A 13,872-nucleotide genomic window follows, 5' to 3' on the forward strand; every position below is an offset into this window, starting at 1 on the left:
TGGAGCCTTCAAACCCAGGCTGTCTACCTCTCTGGCTCATGACCTCAGATTCTGGTATGCCGAGAGTAGGGGCTGTGTCTTTATTCTTTTGATTTCCTGGAATAATGTAGTGCCTGGTATGTGCAGGTGCTCATGAAATTTCTCTTAGACACATAATTAAAGGGAGCTACTCCTATATGGCACCTCTACATCCCAGGTACTGTCAGATTACTTCTTATTTACCAAGCTCCCGGTGTTTTCATCTTCTTAGTGTTGACACTCAGACATTGTTCCTTCCAGGTAACTTCCCTTCTGCTGTGGACTGAATTGTGTGTCTCTGCCCCTCCCTCCGTCCTGTGACTAACACACCTTTGGAATTCAACTCCTTGGCTTATGAAAAATGACAACTATTAGTACCAGGGGCTCTGCTTGTGTTTTCCTGGGGCCCATGACATCTGCTAATTGCTTGTTAATTATGTTCACAGTTAGACCAGGGAGGTGCTCCCCTTGCAGGAACCAACAAAGAAACCACCATTCAAGGTAAGGATATCACCCACTGATATGAATCATGCCAATATGTGTTAGAAATGATGGCAAGCAAAGAGGGAAGCAAGGGAAAACAAAATATGAATATCACACTGGTTTTAGAGCCACATACATCTGCTTTTCAATCCCAGCTCCTCTATGTAATAACTGTGTGACCTCAAGCTAGTCATGTAAATGTTCTGAGCCAGTTAAAATGGGATGACAGTGTCTGCTTTGCAGAATAGTTGTGGGAATTAAATTAGATAAGGTACATAAAGTGCTTACCACAGTGCTTTGTGCAGAGAAGATACTCTGTACCTGAGAGGATAAGTTTTAGAGAAAAATCCAGCAGCAGAAGAGAGGAAAGGTCCCAAGTTTTGGAATCAGACTCACCAGGGTTTGACTCCTGGTTCTATCACTTCCCAATTAGACAATTTTGCAAGGTACTTCACTGCCCAAGTAGATAAGTATGAACCACAGCTTTGGGTTAGCTAAGCGGAATTTGAATTCCTGTTCTGTCACTTGTTAGCTATGCAAACTTGGTAAAGCCACTTAACCTCTTGTAGCCTGGGTTTTCACATCTGTAAAACTACTATAATATTAACTATTAGAATTCTTAGGGTAATTAGATGAAGTATGCAAAATTCCTAGAATCATGCCTGGAACATAGTAAATACTAAACAAATATTAGTTCCCTCTATTCTTACAAAGTATAAAGCCCCAGATCTTTGGGCTCAGTATCGGGATTGATATTTATTTGCCTGGATGTTTTCAGTCCTTAAGCTCCACCAACTGAAAGGTAAGGCAAGGAAGAACTTCCTCACTTCATCAGTGCCCCATGGATCAGGGATAAGGGTGCAAAGAAGCCTTTTTCTCTTTTGTGACTTGCAGGGCTCGATGGCCTTTCTGAGCGCTGTGCCCAGTACAAGAAAGATGGTGCTGACTTTGGGAAATGGCGTGCTGTGCTAAGGATTGACAACCAGTGTCCATCCAACCTTGCCATCCAGGAAAATGCCAATGCCCTGGCCCGCTACGCCAGCATCTGTCAGCAGGTGCTCAGCCTTCCCCTTGAGCTAAAACAACAGTAGGAAAGAGCCTTCTTCAGAGCTTCTCTTTCCAATTTTACTATAAGTACATGAACCTTATCTCACCCCTGTATCCTGGTGGCATTTTGTACCACTTTTGCTATAGCTAGGTATGGTAGGGTAAGATTTGCTTCCACAAGTTAGCTATGAACCCAAAGGCTGATGCCATCAAAAGCTGCCCTCTGCCAAAGCTCTATAAGCTGAGTCTTATGAGTGATCCAGCCCCTAGGGCCAGGGCACTTGCTTGCCTATGCTCCGTCACATCTAAAACATGATCCTCTGAGATCCCTAGCTCAAGAGTGACAGCTCTGATTTAGCCCCAATCCAAGTAGTATCTTGGAGGATGGTGACCTGACACTAGTTTCCAACATACGTTGAAGTGTCCTGGGATCCCAGTTAACGTCTCATTTGCTTGTGTGGGTGTTGTGTTATGTTGGAGTTACCAACGTTCTCAGAACTATAAACAGTGCTTAATTCCTTAATTAACCCACACAAGGGGGATCTTTCTTAGTGATCTTGACTGCACTAAATGGGTGACAACTAGGTTCTGAGGTAGCTAGAATAATCTCTAGCATGATCTGTATCTATAGAAACTATGGGTTTTTATTTTTTTTATTCACTCCCAGGAGAACTTTTTTTTTTTTTTTTAAACCTCACTGTGCTTTTTTGGCCAAGCTACAAATGCTCTTTAGAAATCCCATTAAATTTCTTTTCACTGCCTTTAAGTCAGTGAATGGTATTTCTCTATAAGGGCCCCATTTTATACCAATTGCAACTGTCAAACATCTTTTTTTAAGTTTATTTACTTATTTTGAGAGAGAGAGAGAGAGACAGTGTGAGTGGGGAAGGGACAGAGAGAGAGGGAGACAGACAATCCCAAGCAGGCTCCTCGCTGCCAGCACAGAGCTTGACTCAGGGCTTGAACTCATGAAACTGTGAGATCATGACCTGAGCTGAAAGCAAGAGCCCAGACGCTTAATCGACTGAGCCAGGTGCCCCAGGCAGCTGTAAAACATCTTCTTAAGGAAAGGATCACAGTGAGCAGAGCTGCTCTTTACCTCTTCCTTTTCCCTTTTTAGAATGGGCTGGTACCCATTGTTGAACCAGAGGTACTTCCTGATGGAGACCATGACATGGAACACTGCCAGTATGTTACTGAGAAGGTAAGTCTTGAACATGAAAGTCCCAATTCCAGTTGAAAAATCTTGGTACTTAACATATATCAGCTGTGATATATGAAATGTTCTTCAGTTGGAATCATTACGTAGCATTGAGAAGGTAAGGAGGTACTTATCAAACCTTTTTTTTTTTTTTTTTTGACACAATGGTATTCTCCATATGGAAAAAGCACAGAATTTTCTGTACTAAGACTTGCATTTCACAATCCACATCCCCAACTGTGGGACCTTTGGTAAATCCTGTTATCTTTTTGGATCAGTTACATTATATGTAAACAAAGAAATTTAAAAATAAGATGAGTAAATGTGAAATGTAAGAAACAAAACAGATGAACATAGGGAAAGGAAGGAAAAATAAGATTAAAAACAGAGAGGAAGGCAAACCATAAGAGACTTTTAAATACAGAGAACAAACTGAGGGTTGCTGGAGGGGACGTGCGTGGGGATGGGCTAAATGGGTGATGGGCATTAAGGAGGGCAGTTGTTGGGATGAGTACTAGGTGTTGTATGTAAGTGATGAATCACTGGGTTCTACCGTTGAAGTCAATACTAGACTGTATGTTAACTAATTTGAATTTAAATAAATAAAAATTTAAAAACCTGTATATTAAAAAATAAATAGGTAAAAATAAGACTAGCATCACGTGAGAAAAATGTAATTAGAAGGTACTTCATTCATACTTGCAGTGTAACCTGATTTCAGTTTCTCCACTTGCAAAAGTAGGTGGACTGAGATGAAGCTGGTTGGGAAGCTTTGGCCAAGCCTCATACAAGAATACCTTTGGCTCGCATCCCTGCGACATAAAAGTGCCAAGGTCAGGTGACTGTCAGGCTGGCTCTGGGTTTCACCTGTTTGGACCTCTTGTCCTTCAGGTCCTTGCTGCTGTCTATAAGGCCCTGAATGACCATCACGTTTACCTGGAGGGCACCTTGCTGAAGCCCAACATGGTGACCGCTGGACACGCCTGTACCAAGAAGTATATGCCAGAGCAAGTGGCTATGGCCACTGTCACAGCTCTGCACCGTACTGTTCCTGCAGCTGTTCCTGGTAAGGCTTTCCTTCTCCTCTGACTTGAGATCTTAGCTCTCATCCTGTGAAGGAGTTCCACAACCTCTTGTGTTTGTCTAAAAGTCTTCTTTTTTCCAGGAAACAGACCTCTGTATCTCAGAGGCAGCCAGCACTTTCCCTCATACTCCATGATACCACATATCCTGAGTCTGTCCAAATGCACAAAATCCATTTATTTCCTCAATATTTAATCACCCTCCTTATTTATTAAAGCCTTTCTTTTTAGCCCAGTTAACCTCAGCAAAAGCTAACTAATTTTTCCAACCCAGTTCCATGCAAAGAGAGAAAAGATTGAGGCATCACATTTCTTTTAGGCTCATTGCTCGCTTTCTCAAGCCAGGCACATAAACTGGGAATAGTAGAGAGGAATGGCTTCTTTCCTTCCAGGTATCTGCTTTTTGTCTGGTGGCATGAGCGAAGAGGATGCTACTCTCAACCTCAATGCTATCAACCTTTGCCCTCTACCAAAACCCTGGAAACTAAGTTTCTCCTACGGACGGGCCCTGCAGGCTAGTGCACTGGCTGCCTGGGGCGGCAAAGCTGCAAACAAGAAGGCGACCCAGGAGGCTTTCATGAAGCGGGCCCTGGTAAGATGCTACTGCTTCTTAGCTACTTGATCAAGTGGATACTTGGAGCTTTCTTACCTGGGGAAGCATTGCTTTTTTTTCAGGCCATGATGGTATCTCCAGAGAGTGTCTGCTAGATATTTGAAAAGGTGGCATTAGAGCTCAGTAGGAAGGAGAGGGCTAGAGAGAGTTGTGAATTATCCACACTGGGAGCTTAGTTGATGACAGCAGACTGAAGGACAATCTCCACAGAGACACTGGCGAGGGAACATAAGAGGGCCAAGGACTGACCCCAGGCACCTTTCATTTTGGGGAGATGAAGAAGAAAGCCATCATGACAAGCAGCAATAATATGAACCAAGGATCCTGGGAACAAATGGAGACAAGTTTCAAGGGGGTCAGTAGTAACACGCTACAGGGAGATTCAGAATAAAGGCTGAGGGAAAGCGGACATTGGCTTTTAGGAGCATATACAGTGACCCTCAGCTCAACGATTTCAATAGAGAGAGAAGAGGAAAGGTTGTCAGGAAGGAAGGTTGGTGGGAAAAGGCCCAGAAAGGATACCAGGAGAAATAAGGACTAAAACGATTTTATTCAATCAGTAACCATTCCTTTTTGAATACCTAGTATGACCCAAGGGCTGGGGTGAATAAAGGAGATGCAGATACCACCTTCAGGGAGCTTAGGGTTCAGCCAAATAGGGGAGAGCCTGGCATGTTTAAGTGTAAAGCAAAAGGAGCCAGAGGAGAGATTAAAGACAAGGTCAGTGGGGATAATTGAGAGGACAAGGAATTAGAAGAAACAAGATTGCACGAAACTAAATATTAAATGCAGGTGGCAGAGTCGGTCTTGGAAAGGAGGGAAGAGGCAGCAAAGAAGAAAAAAAAATGGGTTTGGAATCAGGTCTGTAGAGGTGAAGGGATGTAGCAGTTGATTCCAGTTGAGGCCATCTGTTGAGGGTGATAAGGGAATGGAGATTTCAGTCTTAATTAACATTGGGGAAGCTCAGAATAGTTGTTGGAGTAGCCTGGGAGGAGACTGACCAGACATAATGGCCAAGCATCAAGCACGGTATGGCTGAAATGAGAGTAAATTTGTGGTGTGTTAACTTAGATCCTGAAGTTTCCTAATAGCTTAATCATGCAGGAAGATCCAGATCAATCTCAGTGGGAAATGGCAGGATAGCTGAGTAAAAGTTTAATAGGGAGCTAGGACAGTGCTGAACTTGAGCAATAGCCCTAATGTGGCTTGCTGATCACAGAGGAGGCTGGGCAAGGAATCAAGCATAGCCAGAAGTTTGGTGATGAGACATTAAAGAAAGGAAGGCCCCAGAGAAGCTTAGAAAACATCCCACAGGCATAAAAGAGGTGTGAGATTTTAGAGGTAGTTCTTGACTTTGTTAGGATGGAGAGCTGGGTCTGGCTGTGCTGATGTGTGGCTGAGGAGGTGGGGAGATGTAGCTAGTATGATGGAGGGATTGTGAAAGAAAGGGCTGGAAGGGCCATCCACACAAAACAAGGGAAGTTGAGTTCATCATTCAGGATGGTGGTTCTCAAGCTTGAGTATGCATCCGAATCACCTGGAGGGTGTGTGGAAATACAGACTTCTGGGCCCCAGCCACTGAAGTTTCTGATTGAGAAAAACTGGGGTCAAGCCAAAGAATTTTCATTCCTAAAGAAGTGCTTAAGTCCATGCAACATACTTTGAAAGTCACTGTAGATGTAGAAATAAGTCCCAGAGAGAGCAAGACTATAGCAACAGTGACTTGAAGACATGATACCATCGAGGGGCATTCAAATATTATTATTGCAGGTTTTGTAATTCTGGACTCATCTTTAATTGGAATTTATACAAGGAATCAAATGATAGTGTAATTACAACTCCAAAAAATTATATATTCTTGTGGACAAATATAGGTGGAAAATGGAAAATTTTTTTTGAAATATTTTTTTTTGAGAGTGTGAATGTGAGTGGGGGAGGGGCAGAGGGAGAGAGGCAGGGAGAGGGGAAAATCCCAAGCAGACTTCACAGTGTCAGTGCAGAGCCCAATTTGGAGCACGAACTCACCAACCATGAGGTCACGACTTGAGCTGAAATCAAGAGTCAGAGGCTCAACCAACTGAGCCCCTCAGACGCCCCTGGAATTCTTTAATTTGCTGTGTTGTACCTCTGGCTATACCTTGCCTGGTCCTTTGGCATAATATCTGGACCATTTCCTAGCAAACGACTTGAACAGCCATTGCAAGCTTCTCCACTGTTCAGATTTAAATGTCCATTCCCTTATCACTATATCAATGAGAAGTTTCTCAACTTTTAGTACTGTTGTTGCAATACTGTTGGTACTAAAAAGAGACCTTCTCAGTAACTGACACAAACCTCAGCCTGCCTGAGAAATGCTCAGAAAGCTGGGATAAAAAAGGAGATAATGTATCATAAAAGGAAAGGAAAGCTATCAGCATCAATATTTAGCAAAATCACTGTAGGGAGAAAAAAAAATCCAAATGCAGGTGGAGCTGGTTTCAAAGGAGAGACAGAGAGAGTCAAGCACAGGGTTGCATTTGCTCTAACCCCATGTCCTCTCTCATGCTTGCTTTTTAGGCTAACTGCCAGGCAGCTAAAGGACAGTATGTTCACTCCGGCTCTTCTGGTGCTGCTTCCACTCAGTCTCTCTTCACAGCCTGCTATTCCTACTAGAACCTGAGGCCAACCAGCCTGCCTCTAGCTCTCCTACATGCCTTGGCTGGAGTGCTGAAAGAGAACAACTGACCTTGGACATTAGACAAAATCAGATTTGAACTACTGGAAACACAGTACCTGTTAAATTCTTAGACTCAATAAAAAAACATCAGTTACTAAAACATAGGTGTGAATATCAAGGATCTGACAAAATTTCACGCAATTTCCTTCCAACGGCTCCAGCTCCCCATGCCCCAGAGTATCTACCTAAGAAAAGAATAGACTTGAAAACAAAACCATTCAAATAACGACATTCAAATATCGCAGAAGCTGAGTGCAGAGAAGTGCATCTCATTAAACCATCTTAGCAGTGATATGTTACGAAGGAGACAACTGCAACCAACAAAGAAATAAAATGTTCTAGAAGCCTTCGGCCAGTATCAGGTTTTATTTTTTGCTCTTGCTTCCAAAGGGCTCAGTATAGTTTATTACCTTTGACTCTACTAGACATGACTGACATTAATGGTTAGGGTCCTCAACTTGGGCTACTCCTGGGAATAACCTGCCAAAAATTAAAACTCCCAGATGCTCAGCCCACACCACAGCCCAATTAAATCAGAAACTGTGGATGTGGGATCCTCTAAATATCAGGGTTTCTTAACAGCTCCCTTGGTGATTCCAACATACAGCCAAGTTTCAGAGCTACCATGCTAAATTTCAAGTTTGAGGATATTTTGAAATGAAAGCCCTTCATAATATGAAACAAGCTAAAATGTAAAGTGATTTCAAGCAACACACAGAGTGTTATGGGAGAATCAGTGTTGCTGTGATGCCTGCAGGGTTCCTCTTGAAGTGGCCCAGGTTTGGGGATATAGACTATGCACTCCCTCTGCACATCTAAGCATGCTACCTTGTTTTGCAGTAAATGCTATTCACACAATTATACTTTATTGGCTTTAATTTTCAAAATTAACCTACAGAAAAAGCATTATAGACAGCCATAGTTAGAAAAGAGAATTTAACTATTTTAATTTTGTGCAATATAAAAATACTGATTTTGGTGGGAATAAAAGTAATGATTGAACTGATAGAAGCTGGGAAATTAAAGGGAGAGAAGTGAGGGAACATTAATTCACTTAGTGGGAAGTCAAGATATTATTAAAAATTGATGGATTAAGAAATTGTGCTTAAAAAAAGAAATAGTCCTCTAAGTCTATTAAAGGAAATGAATAGAAATCACTAAAATATCCATATGTATAATTAAATATAGGAGAAAGTAGTCAACTAAATTTTTTGTCTTGAAGAGTACAAAGATAAATGATATTGCTTGGAGTAGATAAATTAAGAACTAGAGGCATAAGCAAAGTATTTAAGGCAGGAAGACAGAATTAGTCTAAAGGGGCTTTGTTTGAGGAGAGAGACCCGGGAGTAGGGCACACAGAAAATTTTTAACTCATGTGTCTCCACCACACTTGAGTATCTGTTTCTGTATACTTGTATTACTTCTCTAAAGACAGCTATATTCATATAAACAATTCAAACCTACCTTAGAGATCATTTGGCCTGAGACTTTCACTTTACAGATGATAAAACTAAGCCTAGAGAAGTGAAATTACTTGCTGATGGTCACACATATGGGGGTTTAGGATAGAGCTGAGAGATTAGAATCCAGGTCTCTTTCTCTTATAATGGACACATGGCCAGGAAGGAAGGTAAGGACAGGACAACAGGCAGTGTTCAAAACCTCTATCACCAGTGTTGTAGGTCTTCTACGTTTCTTACCTCATTCATTCATTCATTCATTCACTTATTCAATCAGCAAGTAGTTGAGCTCCTACCATGTGCTAAGCTCCCCTAAAGCTGGCAACACCTGATGTGACAAACTCTTTCGCCAGGAATTTTATCTAGAGCTCACTTAGCATCACTGACCCTATGTTGTACAGAAACCTCCTAGACTATCATTTATTGGTTGAGCAAGAATCTATAATCAATGTATTTCGATCCAGGCCAAATTACACTTCCCTAGGGATAAGGATTTATATAATGCATTTTCCTGGCTATCATCTGGTATATTTTTCCAACTAAAGCACTACAGTTGTCTTTGAAATCTCAACCCCAGTAATTTATGCCACTGAGAGTAATATGAAGACAAGTTTTATGAGGCTACAGACTTTAATTTCTATTAACTGTATGATCACTGAGGGAATATATTAGTGGGTTCCTACCTTTTGGCATACTGTCGGATTTATTCTAGTTATTGAACACCTGCTAAAAATAAAAGTTGGTACTAGGCACTGAAGGTAATTGAGAAGTTTCAGCTTTAGGCTAGGGGTGATATTTGCATATCACACAATCAAACTTAAGTAGCTAAGCAAGAAACACAGGTGCCATTGACTAGAGGTTGGGAAGTGGGAGGAGATAGCATCTAGGGTAAGCACCGAGGCATGGCCAAGGGGAAGGAACTCTTACAACTGCCTTTGTGTAAGAAAATTTACTGGGAGAAAAGGATATCTTGAAGGCATAAGTACCAAAAGCGGGAGAAGCCAGGGCAATATGGAAGCAGGGCAGGGGTGGTGGTGGGGCGGTGGGGCGGTGACTAAAGCACTTTTAAGAAGGTGGAGAAATAACAAGCAATCTAAAGACATTTGTCTGCTTGAGATGAAGAGCTGAATTTCACACATGAGTTTACATCATGCTGTCAAAAACAAGATACTGAGATGACTCATAATGATTCATAATGTGAACTGATTTAACAGAAGCTGAAGCCAACTGTGACAATGAGAATATAAGCCTCTAGAACCTTGCAGAAATCTTAGAGCAGACTTTAGGCAAAGCAGGAATAAGACTTCAAGTTCATCTGATGTAGCTCTCCTGGGGTGAAAGCCTCCGGGTTGACATCTACATTTCACTTTTAGCAACAGATGAGGGAAACGGGGCCCAGGACGCTAAGGCAGTGGTCCAAGGTCACATTACCAGTAGGTGAGACTTGCAAAGTCCTCTTGGTTTGCAGAATTTGGGGTGGTGAAAAGCACCAGTTCTGGAGTCAGACAATCTAGGTTCAAACGTTGTCTCTGCCACTTCCTAGCCATGTGACCTTGGGCACATTATAGAACCTTTCTGCAGTTCAGTTTCTTCCTCTTCAAAATAAAACAAGTACAGCATTGCAAATTATTGAGAGATTAAATGAGTCAATACATCTCAATAACAGGTTCACATCCCTTATAATTTTCACAATTCTGAAATCCAAAAGGCTCTGAAAACAAAAGTTTCTCATAAGTTTGCAGCAAATTATTTGGTGGCAAAATGTGACTTGAGACTGTGGCACCTTTATTCCACTTGATGGGATGCAGAGAAAATGTGCCTGATTTTAGGTTCTGACTCAGACCCTGCAGAGGGAGTTATACAATATGTAGCATAAGCACTATATTTAATCTCTAAAATCTGAAAAATTCTGATTTCTAAAACGCATACACCCTCAAGGCAATCAGATAAAGAATTGTGGACCTGCCCTTAGAACAATATCTATCTCATATGTAGGGTAAAAATGAGTTACTTATGCTCAGTAGAGCCCAGAGGGCTCATGTAATGCTACCAATTCCCTAAGCCCATTTTCTAGAAAGGATGAATGAAGAGACAGGAGTAATGGCAAAGGTCAACATAGGCAGTCATAGCTCTTTGTCATTAGTCAAATAAAGGTTTTTCTGGTTGTAACACAGTCTGTCCTAACCTCCTGAAATGGTTGAACACTCAATGCTGGGTATCAATCTCTAAACATTTATAAAATCAGTCAACAAGTATTCATTTAGCGCCTACTGTATACTTGGTGATGTTGACACTACATGGTCCTTGTATACTTACCATGGAGATGAAGAAGACAAGGGTACAGTTAGGAAACAAAATGGTATGCAAAAATGTGCTAAATCACAGTGGCATAGGCTACATGCTGAGATTAAAGGGGCCTTATAAAGACAGTGGGATGAATTACAGACAGCTAGTTATATGATCTTGGGGTCTTGAGACTCAATTTCCTCATCTGTAAAATAGGATTGCTGTGAGGTTAGCAATATTTTATGTATAGTGCCAGATATATAAGTTGTGAACAAATATTACATTTTTTCTTTGTAAATTGGCTGTTGAGAAATGGTCAAGGCACTTGAGTGGGTATGAAGATGAATTGACTGTATGTTGCCTAGAGTACAGGTTGGAGATGTTGAGGACATTGTCAGAACTTAGAAGAGTGAGGCCAAGTAGAGTGACACAGTGGAGGGGAAGGGGAGGTTGGGCAGAGATATTATGGAAAGTCTTACCTTGAAGTAATGAGAAATAGGGACCTGTGAATAATTTTTGAGTAGGGAATAACATGATAAAAGAATAGTGCTGAAAATTGTTATTTTTTGGAAGGTAGAGGGTTGGGAGGATTGGGAAGGTGGGAAGCAGCTAAGAGTGTAGAACTGCAATCCAGCACAGGCCTAGACTCTAGGAGGAGGGGGGTGAGTGGAAATGACATCTTTTGCACTGAGGGAAACAACAGAAAACTCTCATGGAGCATTGCTATTTACCACCCTAATAAAGTGTCTTATTGCAACTTGACAGGCAAGTACTGGGACAAATAAAAATTCAAAATTCTTCTACCTCTGCTTCTCAAAAAGCAGCTTACATACATGTACACACTTGGCTCTTTGAGTATGGTGGTGGCACAGTGCAATATAAAGCATCTTCTAAACACAGCAGTAATTGTTCTGGCAGTTCAGAACAACCAGGGCTAGCTTGGCTGTAGTCTAAGGTCTTAGATGTCAGAGAAATCTATCCTGCCCTCTTAAAAAATTCAAGGTCAAACATGTTTCTGCAGACACTTCCAACTTTTCCTTGTCCTGCCCTGGTTTTCCCTGGGAGATTTTATAGGCTAAAGAAGTCAGAGTGTGCTTCTTTGTCCCAGGGATGAAATGACTATCATGTGATGCGACGATTTCTTAGCCATTGAACATGAGAAGCATGTTCTTGAGATCATGGCTTCTGCACAGGAACAAGGACAGGTAGAGAGATATGCACTATGTTTTATTTGCACAAAATGTATTTTGGCAAGTTAAGTGATTTTCCCCCATTCTTTTTGTTACGGAGTACATATGGCTTACTATTCACTTCCCAAAGTCTCCTTGAAGCTAAAGGACTGCTTGAAGCCACTATGCAACTAATACTTACAGTATTAACATAGCACCTGGCAGGTATTTAAAAATACGTTAATTGAACTTGAACCATTGGTGCAGTAAAGTAAATGTAACTGTCTATTTTCCATGTGTTATGGTTATAGAGATAGCCTTAATTAAAAAGAAATCAATCAACCTACTCCTTGGCCACCCACCCAAGGCCATAAAACACATTTGAAGGGGATCACGAAGGAAGGTGAAAGGTATTAAATACTGACTAGGTACAGTAATTTTTTTAAAATGATTGGAATATTTGGACTAGATTTTTAAAAGTTGAAATTTATTTTACAAATATGCTCAACTGGGTATGCTGTGTATGCCTCTAGATTTGCTGATGAAACCCTCCTTAAGGAAGGCAGATGAAAACAAAATTTTACCGAAATTAGAGAAATGGAGTACTGTAGTGATTTATTGATTTATTTTGCCACCAAAGGCTTTTACCTGTTTGTTTTAAATGTTATCTGGTTAATTTTATGTTTAAAATTGACTGGGCTAAGAGATGCTGGTAAAATACTATTCCTCGTGTCTGTGAGGGTTTCTGGAAGAGATTTGCATTTGAATCTGTAGACTGAGTAAAGATCAACTTCACAATGCTGGTTTGCATCATCCAATTCGTTGAGGGTGTGAACTGAACAAAAAGGCAGAGGAAGGGCAGATTTGCTCTCTGCTTAAGCTGGGGCATCCCTCTTCTCCTGTCCTTGGACGTCAGTGCTCCGGTTCTTGAGTCTTTGGACTGGGACTGAACTACACCACTGGCTTTCATGGTTCTCATTTGTAGATTGCGTATCATGGGACTTCTTAGCCCTTATAATCACATTAGCTCAAAACTTTCTCCTCCTATTCAATTCCATATTGTCTTTTAAAATGAAGGCATCACAAGATCTGTTGTGTGTGTAGTTTCTGGAAAGGTACCCAGGTGAGTATCAGGTGTACCAGGAACATTTCAAGTGCCACTTGCGTAGATTTAGTTGTGAAAATTCAGAACTGCACACTTAAAAGTGTCCCTCCCTCTCTTGGGCATGCACACACACACACAATTTAAATACAAGGAAAATGTTATCACAGAATTTTAGGCAGTATTAAGTCCTATCATCTCTTTAGCACAGCAACTCTATTCATCTGCCCTTTACAGGCAGGCTTACCTCCTGCCACATTCCCATCACTGGAGGTTCGCTCTGTGGCTAGTAGGTCCTCTTACAATTCTGTCTTCAGACACTATCCTTTTTTCTTGATACTTATCTTTTAGCCCATCTATAGCATCATCTCCTCTTGAAAGTTTTAACTTTCTCCTTCCCTCCTCTTCTGGCATTTCATGTTCCTCTCTGTTATTTCTATCATCCTCTTAGAAAACAACAGTGAACACTGCAGTAACCTTGCTTTAAAAGTTCATCTTTTTGGCTATGCTTTTTATAAGCAATGAATTGTACATACAATCCAGTATTGTTTCACTGCTACTGGAGTTTTGAGATATCATTCCAGGTTCACATCCAAGGATGTTATGTAATTTTTGTTGGTATATCTCATATGACAATGTCCCCACATTACAATGAGGCAAACAGCCAGAGCTTCTGCTAAGCAAGGTAACCATAC

General features: G+C 41.2%; 1 protein-coding gene across 3 annotated transcripts in view; it reads left to right on the forward strand.

The window, feature by feature from the left end:
* The window catches only part of ALDOB (aldolase, fructose-bisphosphate B), a 70,890-nt gene extending 63,389 nt beyond the window's left edge, over nt 1-7,501 (forward strand). For all 3 annotated transcript variants that reach the window (XM_047829915.1, XM_047829914.1, XM_047829916.1), the window contains 6 exons: nt 465-519; nt 1,396-1,556; nt 2,669-2,752; nt 3,641-3,815; nt 4,224-4,423; nt 7,001-7,501. In XM_047829915.1, the coding sequence (XP_047685871.1) occupies nt 465-519; nt 1,396-1,556; nt 2,669-2,752; nt 3,641-3,815; nt 4,224-4,423; nt 7,001-7,096 (771 nt within the window). In that variant the 3' untranslated portion in view covers nt 7,097-7,501. The remainder of the gene's footprint in view (nt 1-464; nt 520-1,395; nt 1,557-2,668; nt 2,753-3,640; nt 3,816-4,223; nt 4,424-7,000) is intronic.
* The last annotated feature ends 6,371 nt before the right edge of the window (nt 7,502-13,872 follow it).

This window comes from Prionailurus viverrinus, chromosome D4 (assembly GCF_022837055.1).
Source record: "Prionailurus viverrinus isolate Anna chromosome D4, UM_Priviv_1.0, whole genome shotgun sequence".
Lineage (NCBI taxonomy): Eukaryota > Metazoa > Chordata > Mammalia > Carnivora > Felidae > Prionailurus > Prionailurus viverrinus.